We start from the raw sequence: 18,490 nt of genomic DNA on the forward strand, positions 1-18,490 counted from the left end.
AATAAGAATAATTGTCTCCCATTTTCGTTTTAAGTGAAGTGTGTTTTATAGGCAGTTATCAAAAATATCCTTTCCTGCTGTAATTCTCTGGGTGGAACTTGCTAACTCTTGAATCTCCCTGCCACCCAGCTTTTAATTTGCTAAATTTTTTTCTAGGTAATTGTGCTTACTTGAAATGATGCCTGAAGCTCCGTGTGGTGCTGACCAGAGTTTCAGTTGTGAATTTGGCAGAACAGTTACTTGTGTTTATTTGGTATATTATATTCTTGTTAACCTGATTCCCAATGGCAAGCACAAGTTTTCTTTTTGTGACAGTGTTTCATTTATTTGTTCAGAGTTAGAGTATGAAGTTACAGTCAAGTCTGGAATGAGGCTTCTGTGTTCTCTGAATTATCTTGAGAGGAAGATCCCATCCTGGCAGTGGTCTGTCCTTTTATTACAGTAGCTGCAAGAGAGCAAAAGTCAAGACTGTTTCTTTTAGCTTGCTTATGTGGATCAGGAGTCTTCTGTTCATACAAGAGGGAATTGTGGAGTGCTGGTGGAAAGGAATAAGAGGGTGTATGACATTTGCTTTTTCTTCTCTGTTCTGAGCAGGCAAGCTGCTATGTATCTTTCTGGCCTGCATTTAGTATTCTTAATTTTTCTGTGATGTGACATGGTATATTTTAATCTGATATTACCCTTGGCTGTTTCTACATTTTTTTTCACTATTAAAAAGCAGAACATATACAATAGTGATATTTGATCCATCTTAGTTTTGTATTGCATAAATATTAATGCTGTACTTTCAATCCAATGCTTTTAGCTTAATGAAAACACTCTATAATAATATAGATACCTACTAAATATCACCTTCTCTATGGCCCCTGAAAGATTAAAACTTGATTGAGTTTATTAGCCAATTGTTGGTGCAATTCTATATAGATATAGTCACATAAATTAGTTTAGGCGTAATATAAAGCAAATGAATGGGAATTCAGAAGTCATCCTGGAACTGTCACTTTGCATATTTCTAGTAACAGTTCCGTTTTTACCCCTTCCCACGGTGCTGTTTGTATATTCTTCCTGCACAGCCATTATTAATTTCCCTTTGTCTCTGTTCCCAGACTTTTTTCCATCCTGACTGATCCTTTCTTGTTAATTTTTTCTAGTTGTGCTCTATGCTTTCTTTTGTGCAGGCTGAGAAAAATACTTAAGATCCTTAGGTTTTAGATGAGAGAAATGCCATAACATGTTGCATCAGATCTTGACATTCACGCTTAACAAGACACTGGTTGGAGCTGATGGGACTCTTACTGACCCAGTGTTGCAATCTTATACAATTAAGAGTTTGGGATTATGGCTGTGCTCTGAAGTAACAAAAGAACTGTACCTAGGGTTCTCTGTTTTGAGTTGCATTTCATGCATTTTCAAACCACAAGTTTTTTTTAGCTGCCAGTTCAACAGTGAACTGGGAACATATATTTAAATTGCAATGTGAAGACAAACCGGAGTCAAAGCTCAAATCCAGGCTTGTTAAATGCAAACCCATATTCAGGCAGTGTCTCTGGTTAGCTCACAGTACCTGTTAGTGTGCTTTGCTTCCCTGTCTGTGACAGTGACTGTTCTTTTGCCATGTTCTTTCTACCATGAGGCCTTGTGATAGTGTTGTTTGCCCAGTGCTAGGCAAACAAGTTGTTTCTGGGCTCCATTCTTGAAGGAACCAAAGTCACGTGAAGCAGTGGGTTGTGGCATAAGTAGGTTGTCTGAACTTTAGCTGCCCTGAGAGTAGTGTGGATGCATGCCCAGACAAGAGCTCCATGGGAACCTACATAGTCTAGGTGTGTAGCTCTGTGAATTTTTGGTCCAAATAGGAGTTTTGTGGAGCAGATATGAAAAGTAAATTGAGAGGATACAGGAGACATCTTTCCTCCAAGTATTGCCTGAGTTTGCTTTGATGCAGGAAATTATGTTTCTATACACTTAACCTGCATTAGTGGTGTCCAGATAAAAGCTTGTAAAAGAGCTATAAATAAACCACAGTTTCATCAGCTTTCATGGCATCTTTTAAATTTTCGTGTGTTTTGTGCTAAATCAATACTGTAGATTCTATGGGATAGATAGGATAGTAATATTCGCACTTGTCTTCTGCTGTAGTAGAACTGACTTGTGATGAGCAGTTTAGGGTTAGAGCAGAGATTGACAAGTCTGTGTGGAGTCTGGGTAGATTTTTTTTTTTAATGTTTACTGAGAAAGAAATGAGCAATGGAGGACGACAAAGATCAGAACTTTAGAAATTGATTCTTTCAATTGGGCAAGTGTTGGTTAAGTTTGACAACTTGTTAAACAGTTTGTGGTCCTGGTTATGTGGTCAGTTTAATCCAAAGCAAATCAGTGCTACTGAAGATGGCATCTGACTGTTGTGTCTCCTTTCTGCTCTGCTTTTTTCCTGGTTCTGGTGCTTGCGTGACTGCAGCATGCCACACCAAGGGGCTGATTGAGCTTAAAGCTATACAGAGATGGTAGTTTTCAGTAAGATGAACTGATCTGCTTCATTTCACAAGCACATTAATGAGTGCTAAAACATGGGATGGATAAGGGACAAACTGCCCCTATATTGCACTTTGTAAGCCTTTCTGAAGTGTGAGTGAAATAAGCAATAGCATAGTGTGAGTGAAATGAATTGAGAAATGTCAGTATGTTAGACTGCTGAGGTCTAGAAGTGCTTGGGAGGAAAAAGAGCAGGAATTTAACTTTTATTTCTTAGAGTTGCATGAGTAGAATAAGCTTATTTTATGAAACTTTATTGTATAAGAAAAGGCTGGTCCTAAATAAAGGGAAAAAGTACAGCATGAAGGTGAAGATTAATCTCTTGCTTGTCTCCATGTATTCAGAAACATGTAGACTGTAACTAAGCTATAGTTGCCACAATGGATTTTGAAAAGTCAAAATTCAAGTATTGCTTTATATTTGCTCATAAATGCTTCAATGTTAATACCATACAGATAGAGTATGGCTAAATACTTTGTGTGGTTTTACTCTTATGTTTTGTGGCTTGACAGACACACAGTACATCTCAAATGTCATAGTTCTGTGAACCTAATGCTTACATAAAAGTTTACTTGCTAAGAAAAGAAGCAATTATTCAGTCTTTATTTGAGGGGTTTAAGCTTACCTTTAAATTAAATAAAACGACCGATGTAGAAGATTCACTGTGTAAAACCCAGGCTGTGTTCACCATGATTTTTATGTCATTTCATGGTGCCAACAGACCTGTTGATCAGTAATGAAAAAAAAATTTCTGTGACAATGTTTTGTTTTTTTTTTTTTTTTAATTAATCTTATGCATTGTATCACCTTTTTCAAGATAGGTGCTTAAAGAAAATGAATTTTTTTTTCTGACTGTAGAAACTTTGAGTAGATGGAAAATCTTGTTGCTTGTGGCACATTAGAGGGCTGGGTGTACTTCTGCAATATGCAGGTTTTGTCAAACAATAGAGAAACACATTATTTTGGCCTAAGTTTAAGTACAATTTTGAGGACTTAGTTTGTGTTCGTATGATGCAGATATGGTCTGTCTGCTGTTATTATTCTGTAGCCAGAAGGAGGCACATCTTAATTTAGATGCCTGTTCTAAATAACTTATTGTATTCTAGGTATGTATTTTTATCACTGAATATAAGATGTGGGTATACTGGGAGTATATGTCAAACATAAGGAGTCAGTAATGCAAGAATCTGGCCTTTTGCTTTTAGTAAAAAAGTTCAGTGCTAAACAAAGCTTCAAGCTGCCAAAAGCTCAAAACAAACTTGGGTTAGATTGACCAAAAGCAATATAAAAATAAATTTATCTTGGTTCATTCTTTACTTAGTTCTAGAGTTCATGTATAACTGTGGTGAAGCAGTTTCCCTCTTCCTTTCCCCGGTAGTAAAACATTGTGCATGTTTATGCTAGTGTCTTTTTAAAATAAAGAAAAATCCAAATATAAACTGTTTAAAACTGTTTCCAATTGGTTGATTTTCTTTTTCTTTTTTTGTTAGATGAAAGGGGCACTGACTGAAATTGTCCAGCTCGCTACCTTGGATTCAGACCCCTGGGTCTTAATGGTAGCTGATATTTTAAAATCCTTTCCAGATACTGGCTCCCTTAACCTTGATCTTGAAGAACAGAATCCAAATGTTCAAGATATTTTAGGAGAGCTTAGAGAAAAAGGTAAGCCTTTTCTGTTGGTGAAAACTACAGAAATATGATGCCTTTTTTTCAGAAGTAACTTGTCATTTCACAGGCTATCTTGCTATCTTAACAGTATTGGTATCGGGATAATCAGTATGTCTTGTCTTCTAACTGCCAGAGGTCATGACATGGCATGTTACTGGACTGGGAACTGTGATATTTGAGGAATGGTAACTTCTTACATTATCTTTTCACACATCATCAGAACTTGTGTGTCAGGTATACCCTGAGTGTTTGTGAAGGGCAGCATCGAAGTTAATATGGATTCATCAGTATTGTAGACAGCCTGTATGGGCACTGATAGGTAGTAACTGACTTACTGCGGTTTAGTAAGTTGAGCTTTTTTATATATTGCTCTGTCTTGTAGTACTAAAGAAGACAGTAAGGCTCTATTTATGCAGTGCTTGTGTGGACAGCCTTGTGTGTGTGGAATGACCACTGTTGTGGTGGGCAGGTGGGGTGCATCTCTGCTGGAGGTCCTCCTCTAGGCAACAAATAATAGATGCTGTTGGGGAGACTGATAACAAGAAGAGTTATGCTGCTGATGTCCAACTAGCTATGGATTGCCTAGCAGCTGAAAATACTGACTCAGGCACTTGCACAGTTGTTGCTTCAAACAATGTAGTAAATGATGATGCAAAGCTACTCCTACTTCAGTGGGTTTGATTTAGCACATTGCTTAGGAAAAGCCATCAGACATCAACAAACAGACATTGTCTTGGAGTGACCATTCAGCAGACCAATAATGAAATGACTTGCAGGTGGAAGCATGTTGTTTTCTTACTATAAACAAATGATCATTTGTCTGGTCACACTTTTGGTTTGGACTTCTGGTTAGTAGTTTCCTTTTTATGTGTGTTTTTTAAGGAATCTGATAATGATTTTTATCATATTTTACTCTGACAGTAGTAGCATATTTAAGATTCCTACAATTTGACTAGGGATAATTAACATGGAAGCTCTTATGAAGCTAATGTAAAAAACAAACATCTAATAACTGGTTATATACTGTGTAATAATTTAAATTACTCTTGGTGTTTAAACAAGTAATCTAAAATACAAAAACACCTGTACAGTCTAGTTGTGACATGTTTTGTAATTAGCTATCAGAGGTGCTAATAACCATGTGTACTGTGTTAACTCTTTATGCAGTAAGTGAATGTGAAACTTCAGCTATGTTGCCGTTGGAATGTCAATACTTAAACAAAAATGCCTTGACAACACTAGCTGGGCCACTTACTCCCCCAGTGAAACACTTCCAGCTGAAAAGGAAACCTAAAAGTGCTACTCTCAGAGCTGAGCTCTTGCAGAAGTGTAAGTAGTATTACAGCTAGTTGATAAGATTGAGTAACAAATTAAATAGTGAAAGGAAAATCCATATTCAGTCTTGTTCTCTAGTATGGGGGATATTCATTAAAATTTTCTGTTACAGGAGCTTTTCTGTCTGATTTTTTTTCTTTGATAGACTGATCTGTGTGGAAGAGCAGGTGCAAGTTATTCTGGCCGTGATTACATTAAAATACTAATCTTAATTTAAATGCTGTTCAGATTTCAAGGCATACAAAAAGCTGTAGCTTTTTAAAGCACAGATATATTCTCTTGTGGATATATTTAACAGTGAGTTGTGAAGACTTGTGAGGGACAGCTTTGGTCAAAGCTCCTGAAAAAAACTGAAATGAGAACCTAGTTTTATTTTGCCATATGTTTTTGCAACAGGGAGCAAGAACTGCTAATGAATGCTTTCTTTTCCTCAGTATGGCTATATAGGGTGTGAAAGCCAACAAAAGGCAACATATATGTAAATGTATGTACTGGTAGCTGCTTCAACTAAGCAATCATAAAATAGTTTACTGTACCTGCTGTTCTTTTGCAGCAGCTTGCTTCTTTCTTGCATGTGACTTGAGTAGTTGGCCTGGTTAAATACAGGATTTGTAACTTTTTATGATGTTATATAGGACCTTCTTTAAGTATGTCAATCTAATGAGTAAATTGTCTACTCTGATAATTTATTTTAGCTTAGGCCATCTTGTCAGTTGCACAGTTATATTGATTTTTCATTTTCTTCAAATGCTGTGTTTACCTCGCATAAATGACCTGGTTTTTAATTAAAATGTAATTATTTCTTTGTTGCTATTCCCATCTTTTTATGTGTTAGTTAATACCATTTTATGTAAGAAGTAACGTATGGTATTTTTTGAGCACAGAATCCATAATAACTAAAACTCTTTTTCTTTTAGCAACAGAAACTGCACAACAGCTCAAGAAGACTGCAGGAGTGCCTTTCCATGCCAAAGGCAGGGGACTGGTCAAAAAGATAGATACAACAAGTATGGTTCTCTTTCATCCCTTATCAGAAAGAAAATCTGATAAAATAGCCTTGATGAAGAATAAAACTGTCTAGTTTTTACAAAAACTTAATTCTTTACGAAGCAAAGGATTTTTCCCTTTCTGCCTCCCTCTCTTCTGATGTTTAAATCTTTCTGACATGTCTTGTCAGAAAGAACAAGAGTGTGGGGGTTTTTCTTAAATGGCAAGTATATCTGCCATGCTTCTAAAATGTACTCAGATAGATTGTGCCTTTAGACTTCGGTAAGAATTTAATTTACATCCCTCCAGGAATAACTCCTGACTAAGCCATGTTCCTCCAAAAGGGAGCAGAGTGGATCACAGTAATCTGCTGTGCTCTTTGAAATGCTGTGAAGTAGACTGAAACGGACTTTCTCTGCTTGCAGAAAGAAGAGGGGACAGTATGCTCACTGCAGCTAATGCTGTGCAGTGACTTCTGGTTAATGGACATGACAAAGATGTATAATCATTCTTCAACTTTTGCATTAATAGATTTCAGCTGTTTGCTGAAGTTCCTGAACTGCTTGAATTTTTCAAATAAGTTTGACTAGAAGCAAGAAGAGGGTTCAAAATTAGTTGCATGCTTTAAATCACTGCGCAGCTATAGCTTTTCTGACCACCAATATGATGCTGAGGTTTAAAACTTGAGTGATTTCTTGGTGTGGTTGCTAGAAGCTATGAAGTACTTTGTGTTGGTGGTACTTAAGATGTGGTTTTGAGCACCAATGTTTGGCCACGTGTTCATGCAGGAAGTGCAGAAAGCGTAGTTATAATTTGAACTAAAAATTGTCCCAGTGTAGGAATTGATCATTAGTAGTTCTTGGCGTTCTTTTTAGTTGTTGAAGTGATAAAGCTAGTTTTTCAGATTTGGCCTTCAGAGCCAGGTGGTATCTAGAAGTATGAGTTATGGGACCAGCTAGGGTTTATTCTGATGAAACTTACTTGCATTGGTCAGAGAGGATTGACCCATGTAAAAAGGTTTTAAGTACAAGATATAGAGAGATACAGAGTATCTAACCTCAATAAAATCCTGTATTTATCTTCAAATTGTAGGGAATGATGAGATTGTCAGAAGGCTCAAAGACCTGATAGATATTAAAGGTGTCCCTAATTTCTTAGCAGTTGATGAAAGAATGCTTTCTTCAGCACTTACATTAAGTGTGATGTGGAAGGTTAACAGTGTAAAGTTGGGGAAGAACAGCTTCTTACATGGATGGCAGTTTCTACTGAGTATTGACACAGCAGATTCTGTTTGCAATAGCGACCCAAGTTGGATCCTTCTGCTAGTGCAAACAGCAGCTCCAGAATTTCAAACCCCTGTGTGAAGAAGTAATTAACTTTTCCAGTAGATTATTAGCCCTTAGCCCAGCAGAAGCGTGGCTAGGAATCTTTGATTAAATACAGTCTTACCAAGTAACTAGATCTTAAAGTTCAAAGAGCAGCTTTGTCAATAATTGGATTTGTAACATTCATGCCTAATTCCTTTTTGTGTGTTCAAAGTTTATTTGTTATAAGTAGGAGTGTAGGAAAAGTGTATTTTGATAGCAGTGCACCTGTTTGATTACTTCATGTGGAATGGGATTGCAAGCATTAGCCTAGAGATTGGCTCTTGCTGCTTGTTTGAAGGGTAAAACCTGATCTGACCTTTCAGGAATACTTAGTGTATTATAGAGAGCTCCACATAATAAACATGTGAAGTTAAAGGGGAGGGGGTGTGTGCATTTAAGAAGGGGAAAAGCCAAATAGCTCATTGGTTTTTGTAACTAAGTAAACATATATTACAGTTGTTGCCTTTTTGATCTTCCCTAAGCACCACTCAAAGGAATACCAAAACAAGCTCCATTCAGGAGTACTTCAGCACCTAGTGTGTTTAGTCCTTCTGGAAACAGAACTCCTATTCCTCCTTCAAGAACACCTTTGCGCAAAGAAAGAGGAGTAAAGGTAGGAATGCTCTTTCTTAGTCTCTTGTTTCTTGCTCAGTTCTCCTCCATGATCTAAAGTGAACTTCTGATGCTGTTTTGAATCAGGTATCAATATCTTAAAGAAAAAATTTAGGACAATATTTAGCTATCAAATGCATACATTTAACAATGGTTATTAAGTTCTATATGGTCATTCTTTTTAGCTTCTAGATATCTCTGAGCTGGATATGGTAGGTGCTGGCCGTGAAGCAAAGAGAAGAAGAAAGACATTAGGTTGGTATAGCATGCTACTTACAAAGGCTATTAATATACCTGCAAGTAGGATCTAGATCTACCATTTTGGTCTTCATTTCTTAAAACTCATCTTCATCTAAACTTTAAAAAAGAAGAGAAAAAAGCAATAAAAATCCAAACCGAGAACACTTTAAGGGAAGATTTTAACTTTTTTTTTCAGTGCTCCTAATCATATTTACATGTGCTTAGGTAATAACTTAGTTGCATGAAAGGATTGAATTAGTCAGTTCTTATTTCTACTGGCTGTGTGGCCAAGTAAGTTAATTGAAAGTAATGCTGAATAAATGTATAGTGCTCTCCAAAACTCTGGCTGAGAGATCTTAACAAGTGAATAATATCTGATATACTGCTCTTAAGTGACAACACAGTGCTCTACTTGACTATATCAAGAAGATACACTAGGCAGCATATTTGCCCAAAAACAACCTTTTTGTATTTGTCACTGAAAAAGGTACCATCTTGGAAAAAAGTAGTAATTGCAATTATATATTTGCTTGGGTTTTGATGCTTTCTAGTGTCACAAAATTAGCCAGTTCTACCCAGTTACTCAGTTTACTGTACCTTGATGGTTATATAGTGTGGTTCAGTTTGTAATTGCATTGATTATAAAAAGTTTATGAAGATTACTGTATCTACCAACGTTTCAGCATATACCTCTTTTAAGTGTTTTTTAGCAGACTGAGAAATAAATTTTTATATATTTGTTTAAAAAAGTATAACTAATTCAATATTTCAGAAAATTTCCTTGAACTGACTTATTTTTATGCAATAGATACAGAAGTTGTGGAAAAGCAAGCCAAAGAAGAAACAGTAGTAGAAAATGCTACACCAGATTATGCTGCTGGCCTTGTATCTACACAGGTAAAACCAAACAAAACCAAAACAAAGAAAAAGATGAGGAAACCATGGTGCATGCTATTCTAAAACACTTAAACACTGTAATGATATTTTACTACCTCTTAATGTAAAAATCTTTACAGAAGTATTTCAAAATTCCATTCTATTTTCACCAAACTAGGTAAAAATTTCAAAGCAGGATAAAGGTAATTTTTTAATTGTTTTCTTGTTGCTATTTTAAGTTTGTAATGGGGTATGGTATTTCTGTAACTGAGGATTGTAGCCTTCTGACAGAGATAAAAAGGGTAGGAGGGCTATCAGGCCCTAGAGAGGTAGAGTACTTTTCAGGAGTTCCTGCAGGTTTCACTGTGTGCATCCTTTGTGACCCTAGTGGAATGGTGTCTACAGAAGTCTCAGTGAGGAGCACTTGTCACTGGCCTATGCCCAGGAGGGATAGCTGAATATAGGCAGCCAAGTAAGAAAGAAGTCTTTACAACTCATCTGTCTTCTGGCTTGAGAAAAGAACTGCCATGCTAGTACCTTTCTGTGGTTCTTTTCTCCATTTTTAGCTTGTAATCTTAGAGAACTGATGCTTAATCCAGAAGGCAGCTTTTTCTGAGGTGTCCAAACCTGTCTGTAGCTAGGCTTAACCAGTCTCATTACTACTGAAAGGGGAAGAGAAATACAGTGGAATTGATCTCTGTACAAATTATGTATGGTTTATAAATTTGTTCTTAAAACACAATGTTCAGAGGTGACCACTCCTCCTCTTAACAGTTGTGGTTTTTTTCAGTTGTTTAGGATTTACTGAAAAACCTAATCTGTAGCTAGAGGTAGTTGAGTTGAGGGGTGGGAGCAGTGGGAGGAGTTGTTTATAGGGGTTTTAGTTATCCTTTCAGATATGAGGCACTGGAAAAACTGCGATGCGGTTTTGTGTTGTCCCAGTCAGGACATAGCTTTTACAAGAACATTAGTTCTTCCCCTCACTTCTGAGTTAGAAACTGTCCTATTGCAGCAAGCCTTGGCCTGGAATTAATTTGGACAACTGGGTTCTTTAGATACTAATGGATAATTTGCTTGCTGCACCCAGCATTTGCAAGCATCTTGGAACAATAGAAGTCCATCTCAATCTTAAGTGTCTTCTCTTGGTACACATTTAAAGTAGTCATGATTACCTCTGCCTCTTAAAATCCATATGTTGACGTGCAATGCTTGCCTTTGGAGAGCACTCTTAAGACCTGTGGCTTGGTTGATGAGCCAGGCATTTTTTCCTCTAGAACTTAGTGGCACATGCAACATTGGTCCCATGGTTATGGCAATAGCAATCTGTGGAACACATGCCAAAAAAAAACATATAGGCAGATACTGGTAGGCCTGTGTCAGTAGTGAAGGTCAGCATTCTGCAGAAAGACAGGCAAAGAGTGTCTTTTGTTTGCAAGCTCCATATTTTACAGCATATCCATCTTGCTTTTGTCTAGTAAGGCTACCTTAAATGGTTTGTCTGGTAGACTTATTCCCCAAAAACTTCTTTCCTCTGTCAGCCCCTTAGGTTTATAAGGCTGGACTGGACCAAAGTGAAGATCTTTTTAGAGATACCATGCTGTTATCTTTAAGCTGTGTGTGCAGTATCATGTACAGTTAAGTACAGTATGTGGCATTTTCTTTGGCTTGATCCTAGACAACATCTGTCGTGTTGGTGTTGACTGCCTGTTTCAATGGAAACAGTTTTGCCTGTGCTTTTACTGCTGCCTTCTGCTTGCTTATGTCCCAGAGGCCTTTGCATTGTCCTCGGTGATATTTTAGTAGGCCTTTTGCCCATGGATGAACACAGGTTTCTGCTTGTTAATAGTGAAGAGCGTGTTTGCTCAGGCAGAAGATCACTTATTTCCATAGTGTAATTCTTCAGAGGTACCATCTGCACAAATTTGATCATCTAGTCTCCACACTACCTACTGAGGAATGGGACAAAGGCACAACTGCTTGACTCTCTTTGCAGAAGTACATTCTCCGTAGTAGTATTTTTTTTTCCTAGCTCAGATTGTGCCTTTGGAAGCAACATCAATCGAAGTGAGGGGAAATAAAAGCTGCTTTTTCTCTCCTAGGATAATTCTAATGTCTGAAGTTTGTATAGGGAGTTTGGGTTGAAAGAGCAAACTTGCCTTAGCAGAGGAGTCCGTAATTAAGTTCCCAAAAGGAATATCGTAGCAGAACTAATATTGAAATTGTATTTAAAATGCAGAAGCAGTGCATGAATATACGCAGTATGGCTAAACTTTATTTTCTATTTTACAGAAACTTGGCTCATTGAACAATGAGCCTGCACTACCTTCTACAAGTTATTTACCTGCTACCCCCAGTGTGGTACCATCTTCCTCATATATCCCAAGCTCTGAAACACAGCCAGGTAAAAGATGCTTTTTTGCTTTTGAGACCTAATACCTCCAACTCTATACAGTTCTACTCTTTAGCTCTTATTTACAAACCTACTGTCCCTCAACTCCACTGAAACTTAACCTTATCAGTCTAAAAATCCATTGCAGGAACCCAGCCTTTGGGTTTTGGTAACCAGATATATCATTTAACCTAAATAAAGAAAATGCTTGTTGTTTTAAAGTCTTAAAATGATGTCTAGTTAAGCAAGCAAAGCAATTTACTGTTTGGGTTTTTTTCTTACTCTGTAATAGAAAATCCAGTGTTTTTTTTAATCCCTAAAGAGACTAGCAATACGCGTAAGTCTAGAGTATATATTTCATGTACGCATCCACATGCATACAGTTGCTTTCACGAGTCAGATAAGTTTTTAGAGGCAAGTACATATTAGCTTTTACACAGGTTGGGATCAAGCCATCCACTTTCCTTTTACCTTTTTATAACAGTCTGATAGATAATAGCTGAGCTCCTGAATATTTTGAGAAGTGCTACATTATTTTCAATTCTAGAAAATTACCTATAGTAAAAAATAGCATTCATACAAATACTCTATTTCTACACCTTTTATTTTAACACAGTTGTTTTTACTTTTCCTTCCCCACTGCATGTAAGGTCTTAAAGGACTGTATTGGTTTGCACTAACAGATGCTCGTGACTAGGATTCATCACCAGACCTTGCAGTTAACAGAGAACCAGCATTTCAGTTAAATGCATTATTTTTACTCTCGCTTGTTGCGATTTGGTACTATAGTGTTTGTCTTTATGTTTGTGAGCTGTGGCATTACAGAAAAAGCGTATGCAAAACCTCATCATTTCACTTGGCCCTGAAACAGTTCAGAATCTCTCTCAAGGTCCATGCAACTCTTTCTCTGGCAGCAAATTGGCATCTCCAGAAGGAACACAGCCAAGAGCACATCAGCGTTGTCAGCAACTAGTATTATTTTCCAGAGCCTTGGCAGAAAAAGCCTAGTTTAAAATTCTGTCTTTGTTCTCTTTTTTCTAACTTATTTTTTCCTTCTGGAGTATGGGGTATCTAGCTTTTCTTATGGGCAAGGATTATAAAACCTTTTCCTTGATGTAAGATAACACACAGAAGATCCATAGATTTGGTCTCATATAACCTGAGGTTGCAAAATTAAGGCATGTTACTTTATGCATCTCAGTTATTCTGACATGAGAGGAAGCTAGTAATGAAATTTAAGAGATTTATACAAAATTAAGGGGTAACTAATTGTTACAAATGTTTGTTCTCTTAAGTGTTTGCTGTCCTGTTCCCCATCTTGCTGGATAATAGCCATATATTGTTAAGACCAATGCTATGTCTGTGCCTGGGTGGAGACTGGTAGACCTTTCATTTTCTAAGGTCAAATCCAAAGGGTATCAGTGTAGCTCTGGTCTGTATCTGCCTTTTAGTGTACTGTGAACACAGTGTGAGTAGGTTAGCTTAAACCTCATGAGACTGGTGAAAGGTGCTGAAGCAGCTGTGCCTGTGTCTAAAAGCTGCAAAATTATGTAACTGGCTAGAGTGTGCACTGGGTAATTACTCTGTGCTGGACAGATCGTAACTTATGAAATCACAGTGACTTGATCATATATGTAACTTTCACCTGCAGCCAGGTTCAGAATAGTGGCTCCTTTAAGTGCAGGTGAGTGGATTGAGAATAACAGTTAAGACTTGTTAGTGCTGTGGGGTTTCAACCCCCTTAGCAGTTACTGTTTAAATAATGAGTGATTTGTGAAGACTACATTTAATTCTGTGATTTGTTTAAGTATTTGTCTATTTTCAGTATTGGTTAGTGGCTGAGATTTAATTACCATTTCCTTTGGAAGCTGCTCCTACATAGGTGAAAACTGATGAAATATTTTTATGGTTTTGGCTTCTACATAACAGCACAGTAATAATCCTGGTAGGGTCAGCATATAGTTGTTATAGCAATAAATTGAATGGCTTTATTTACTTTTTAGCTTTTAATAAATCTGATATCCATTAAAATTTGATGCTAAATATTGTGTAATCCATATTGGACAGCTAGTCACTCAGTTGTCTAATTATTGCTGAAGATAGAGTGGAAAGAGCATTAGCTCTTCAATTTTTCATAGAGATATTAGATGGCATATTGAAGCATGGTGCTACAATAGAATAATCAGAATTCTTAGTTTTCTTTAAAGGCCATTGGTGATGCTAATCTGTGTTTGGATTATGATGTTTTTAATTACCCTGATTTGTTTTTGCAGCTGGCTCTGCACGAGAGGCCTTGCAGACTAACAGACAGACTGAAGAGCCTGCAGCTCCAAATGCTACTGCAACTCTTCCTGCACAATTCAAACAAAGAACACCCATGTACAATAGTAACTCTAATCCACCTGCAGCTACACCTACCTCACCCCTAACACCTACCACACCTCCTGCCATTTCCCCTGCAGCACAAGCACCGCAAGTCACCCCCCAAACTCAGCAACAGCCACCACCGAAAAAAAGCCTCTCTCTCACAGTAAGTAACTAGGTTCTTTTTGACTGTTGCTTTTTATGTAGATCGGAAAACACTAATTTTTATTACTGATCTCATTTAGTATGTTGGCAGTTCCTGGCCTTTAGATCATGGAGTGGTTGAGGCTGCTTTTTTATAACAAAAAATAACAGAAGTGTTTTGTGGCTTTCTTATCATTGCTGTCTTAATGTAAATCACAACACCTTTAATTGTGCAGTGCTGATGTCACAGTAAGATGTCTTTTATTTACTGCTATTTGTTATGTAAAATAAATTTGGGTTACTCATTTTAAAGAATTTTGGGAGAAGGGTGTATTTCCAGGAGAGGTGTTGACTAGCCAATTGCATATAATGTAAGCTGCTAAAAAGGATCCTGTCATTGTCATGGTAGGAGAAAAGGTATCAATAGATTATTCAAAGGTGAAAGCTTTTGTTTCTTGATCCCTCAACCTCCCATTACACATCTTGTAAAGCCTGAGAGTGGGGAGGAAACTAAACTCAACAGTAATTATAGAATTATAGAATGGCCTGGGTTGAAAAGGACCTTAAAGATCATCTAGTTTCACCCCCCCTGCTGTGGGCAGGGTTGCCACCCACTAGAGCAGGCTGCCCAGGGCCCCATCCAGCCTGCTCTTGAATGCCTCCAGGGATGGGGCATCCACAACTTCTCTGGGCAACCTTTTCGAATGCCTCAGCACCCTCTGAGTGAAAAATTTCCACCTAATATCCAGCCTAAATCTCCTCTTAGTTTAAAACCCTTCCCCCTCATCCTGTCACTATCAACCCCTGTAAATAGTTGCTCCCCATCCTGTTTATAGGCTCCCTTCAAGTACTGGAAGGCCGCAATGAGGTCTCCCCGGAGCCTTCTCTTCTCCAAGCTAAACAAGCCCAGTTCCCTCAACCTTTCTTCATAGGAGAGATGCTCCAGCCCTCTGATCATCTTGTTGCTAGTATGTTGGTGTATATTAATGTGCATGCTTGAAGTTAAGCAGGTAACTAATTCAAGATGCAATTGAGTTGAAGACTTGCTAAGCAGATCTCTAAGCCTCACTTGCAAGATCTGAACTTTAAGAAGCTGTGTGACTTTTTCTTTCCAGTACCTCTACTTCATCTATTAAAGAAAAAAAAATTCCTCTGAACTTATTGCAAGTCTGGGTTTGTTGGCCTGTAGAAGCAGCACTAGGCATTTTCTCATTTTTTCCTAATGTCATAAAGAACACAAAATGGATAATGTAAACATTAAGTCTCTTAGCACATGTTTATGTAACTATTTAAAGGTGGGGTTTTCTTTCCAGTTTCAGAATTCCGTTGTCACTGCTGTAAGGTGTTAGGTACAGACATTAAAGAGGGAAGAGCCTTGAAGGTTAAGGTGCTTTTTTTTTGTTTAACTTTATAGGTCTACAAACTTCCACCTTAGTCTTTTATGCTTGTCTGTGGGTATTAATGTGGTACCTCTGGGCAGTGTTTTCTCCACTGGAGTTCATATTTGTGGTATCTGTTGCAGAGGGAGCAAATGTATGCTGCACAGGAAATGTTCAAGACTGCAAACAAAGTTACAAGGCCAGAAAAGGCTCTTATCCTTGGATTCATGGCAGGATCCAGAGGCATGTATTGAGACTAATTTAGCTTGCTTTTGAATACCCAAATCTGAAATACAACCTAGCATTTCTAAATGTGCATATGGGAGTGCAAAATTCTTGCTTTAGCTTTGCTCTATATATACTGGACTCTTTGCTTTACTCTAGACTGTGTGTGCTATTATGGATTATCATTCTAACTATTTTAGTTCTAACTACCTGGAAATGGGTCTTTAGGGTCTATTTCCAATAAGCCAAAACAGTCTGTCAAAGCAGCTGCTAAAGACAATACATATGTAACTGAACGTATGTAATGGACTGGTTGAAACAGAACAGTGAACAGATGGTTAGATCCTCATTGTCTGTCTAGAAGACCAGTGACTGCAAGTTCTTTTGTGGCAAGCTGAGGTCCAAGTTGGGTAGTACAGAGCCTCCTTGCTAATGCCTTAGCATTAGAAATGTAGCAACTGTTGTCTCAGAGACTTTAGGTAACGACAGGTGCTGTGAATTGTAGGGAGATAAGCTGTCTCATAGCTAGATCCTGTCATATATTGCCCTTGGCTGTTTTACCCAGAAGATTATCAGATGTAAGATGAGAAGGGTCTTAAGAGTCCTTAAGTGAACTCTATCATCTGCACTAGCTCTGGTTTCTAATTTTAGTATTTGAGGGCTCTTATCACTGGAGTGCTGGAGCCTAAATGTGGCTCATGCATTTGGATTAATGCAATACATTACTGAAGATACTTCTTACTTCAAATTGCAGTAGGAGGGTGTACTTTAATATTATAAATGGACAGTTTTTTGTATTGCAAGGTAAAATATTGTTTTTGAAGTCTGTGCATCTGTGTTCTATATTCATATATGCATATATAGATAAGTATACAATAATATGAATTCCTTCAGTAATAATATCAGCATCTTCTGAAGGCTGGGTAAATATCTGCCAACTGTGATATTCTTGAGTGCAATTCCGATACCTTGAAATGTAACATTTAGTATTTCTGCTGGCATGGAACTGAGTCTTGGACAAGTTGTTTCAGTGAAGATGTTTGGGCTTCCAGAACAGCTGAAAATTGTTGAGGCTTTTAATTACAAAATGTATCCCAAGTAAAGTAACTCTTGTAGTTCAAGTTTACCAACTCCCATTTAAATATAAGCTTCTCTTATGAGTCTTGAGGCAGAAATGACACTGGCATGCTTTGCTCCCCCTTTTGTTGTTCTTACAGTTACTTTAGCCTTGGGGTTAACCTTTTGGGATCTGGTTTTGTTATCTTTAAGACTGTCTGTGATGTATGGAGGGAGGAGGATCTCTGTGTGGCTATGTGCATTAGGAATATTATTTGCTCAGTTTTGGGTTTGGGGTTTGTTTGGGGTTTTGGGTTTTTTCAGCATAAGCTAATCTCTATAAAGTGCTCTTTACTTTTTCTAATACAGTATTGTAATGTATACTTTGTTCCTACTCTTGTTTTCACAGAGAATCCTTGCCAAGAGCAAGGTGACATCATCCAAATTAAACTTAGTGAGCATACAGAAGATTTACCAAAGGCAGATGGCACTGGCAGCACCACTATGTTGGTTGATACAGTCTTTGAAATGAACTATGCTACAGGGGAATGGACCAGATTCAAGAAGTACAAACCTATAACTAACGTTTCCTAAGAGATGCAGCAACAGCAGACTGGACCAAATCAAGCTTAGAGTCAACCAGCTCATAGAGTATGTCAACTGTACAAAATGGCATTCATGTGTACGTTTCTTATTACCCTCCAGAGTAGAAGTTGTGGTTCTTCAACCTAATTGGGCTCAGTGAACACAGAAGATGGTGTCAAACTCACTTTTTTTTTTACAATCTTGGGAGAGGGAAAGGTGATCTTAGGGGGCAAGGTTGTTGGTGTGCTTTTGTTTTCCTACAGTTCAAGATGCCGGAAAAGGAGATCACAACTGAAAGACTACAGATGGGAGCAGTTTACTTCTGAGTACCAGAAGACAAGACTACTGCACAGTCATTTGCGGTTTACCATTAAACAAGGGCACAGATCTTTATTGTAAAAATATTTTCTTTGGCCACATGGGTTCTATTGTAAGAATGGACATTTAAAGCACCATAGGCCGGTGCTTGATTATTTTGTAATTCAGCTGCAGTATAACTAAATATTGCAGGTGGTAGACGTCCAGTGTCTAATGATACCCACTGTATGTTTAGCTTTCTTATGCTAGGGTCATAGGATGAGATTGAGGTTAACTCGCTATATCGTCAGTGTTCATGCCCAACATGAGTTAATCTATATTGGCATTATTTGAGAGAAACTGAGTATCATAACTTTCTGAAGAAAAAAGTCAGAATTAAAAGGTAATGATGGCTTGTCACTGCCTGGAAGTGATAA

The 18,490-nt window shown here is 37.7% G+C and overlaps 1 protein-coding gene across 1 annotated transcript in view; it reads left to right on the top strand.

Moving 5' to 3' along the window:
* The window catches only part of NELFA (negative elongation factor complex member A), a 20,933-nt gene extending 2,998 nt beyond the window's left edge, over positions 1 to 17,935 (top strand). The window contains exons 2-11 of the mRNA XM_010088147.1: positions 4,020 to 4,191; positions 5,365 to 5,526; positions 6,450 to 6,539; positions 8,369 to 8,499; positions 8,684 to 8,753; positions 9,547 to 9,635; positions 11,904 to 12,015; positions 14,277 to 14,533; positions 16,034 to 16,133; positions 17,581 to 17,935. Coding sequence (XP_010086449.1) covers positions 4,020 to 4,191; positions 5,365 to 5,526; positions 6,450 to 6,539; positions 8,369 to 8,499; positions 8,684 to 8,753; positions 9,547 to 9,635; positions 11,904 to 12,015; positions 14,277 to 14,533; positions 16,034 to 16,133; positions 17,581 to 17,765 — 1,368 coding nt within the window. The 3' untranslated portion in view covers positions 17,766 to 17,935. The remainder of the gene's footprint in view (positions 1 to 4,019; positions 4,192 to 5,364; positions 5,527 to 6,449; positions 6,540 to 8,368; positions 8,500 to 8,683; positions 8,754 to 9,546; positions 9,636 to 11,903; positions 12,016 to 14,276; positions 14,534 to 16,033; positions 16,134 to 17,580) is intronic.
* The last annotated feature ends 555 nt before the right edge of the window (positions 17,936 to 18,490 follow it).

The sequence above is a fragment of the Pterocles gutturalis genome, unplaced genomic scaffold (assembly GCF_000699245.1).
Source record: "Pterocles gutturalis isolate BGI_N339 unplaced genomic scaffold, ASM69924v1 scaffold1652, whole genome shotgun sequence".
NCBI classification, from domain to species: domain Eukaryota; kingdom Metazoa; phylum Chordata; class Aves; order Pterocliformes; family Pteroclidae; genus Pterocles; species Pterocles gutturalis.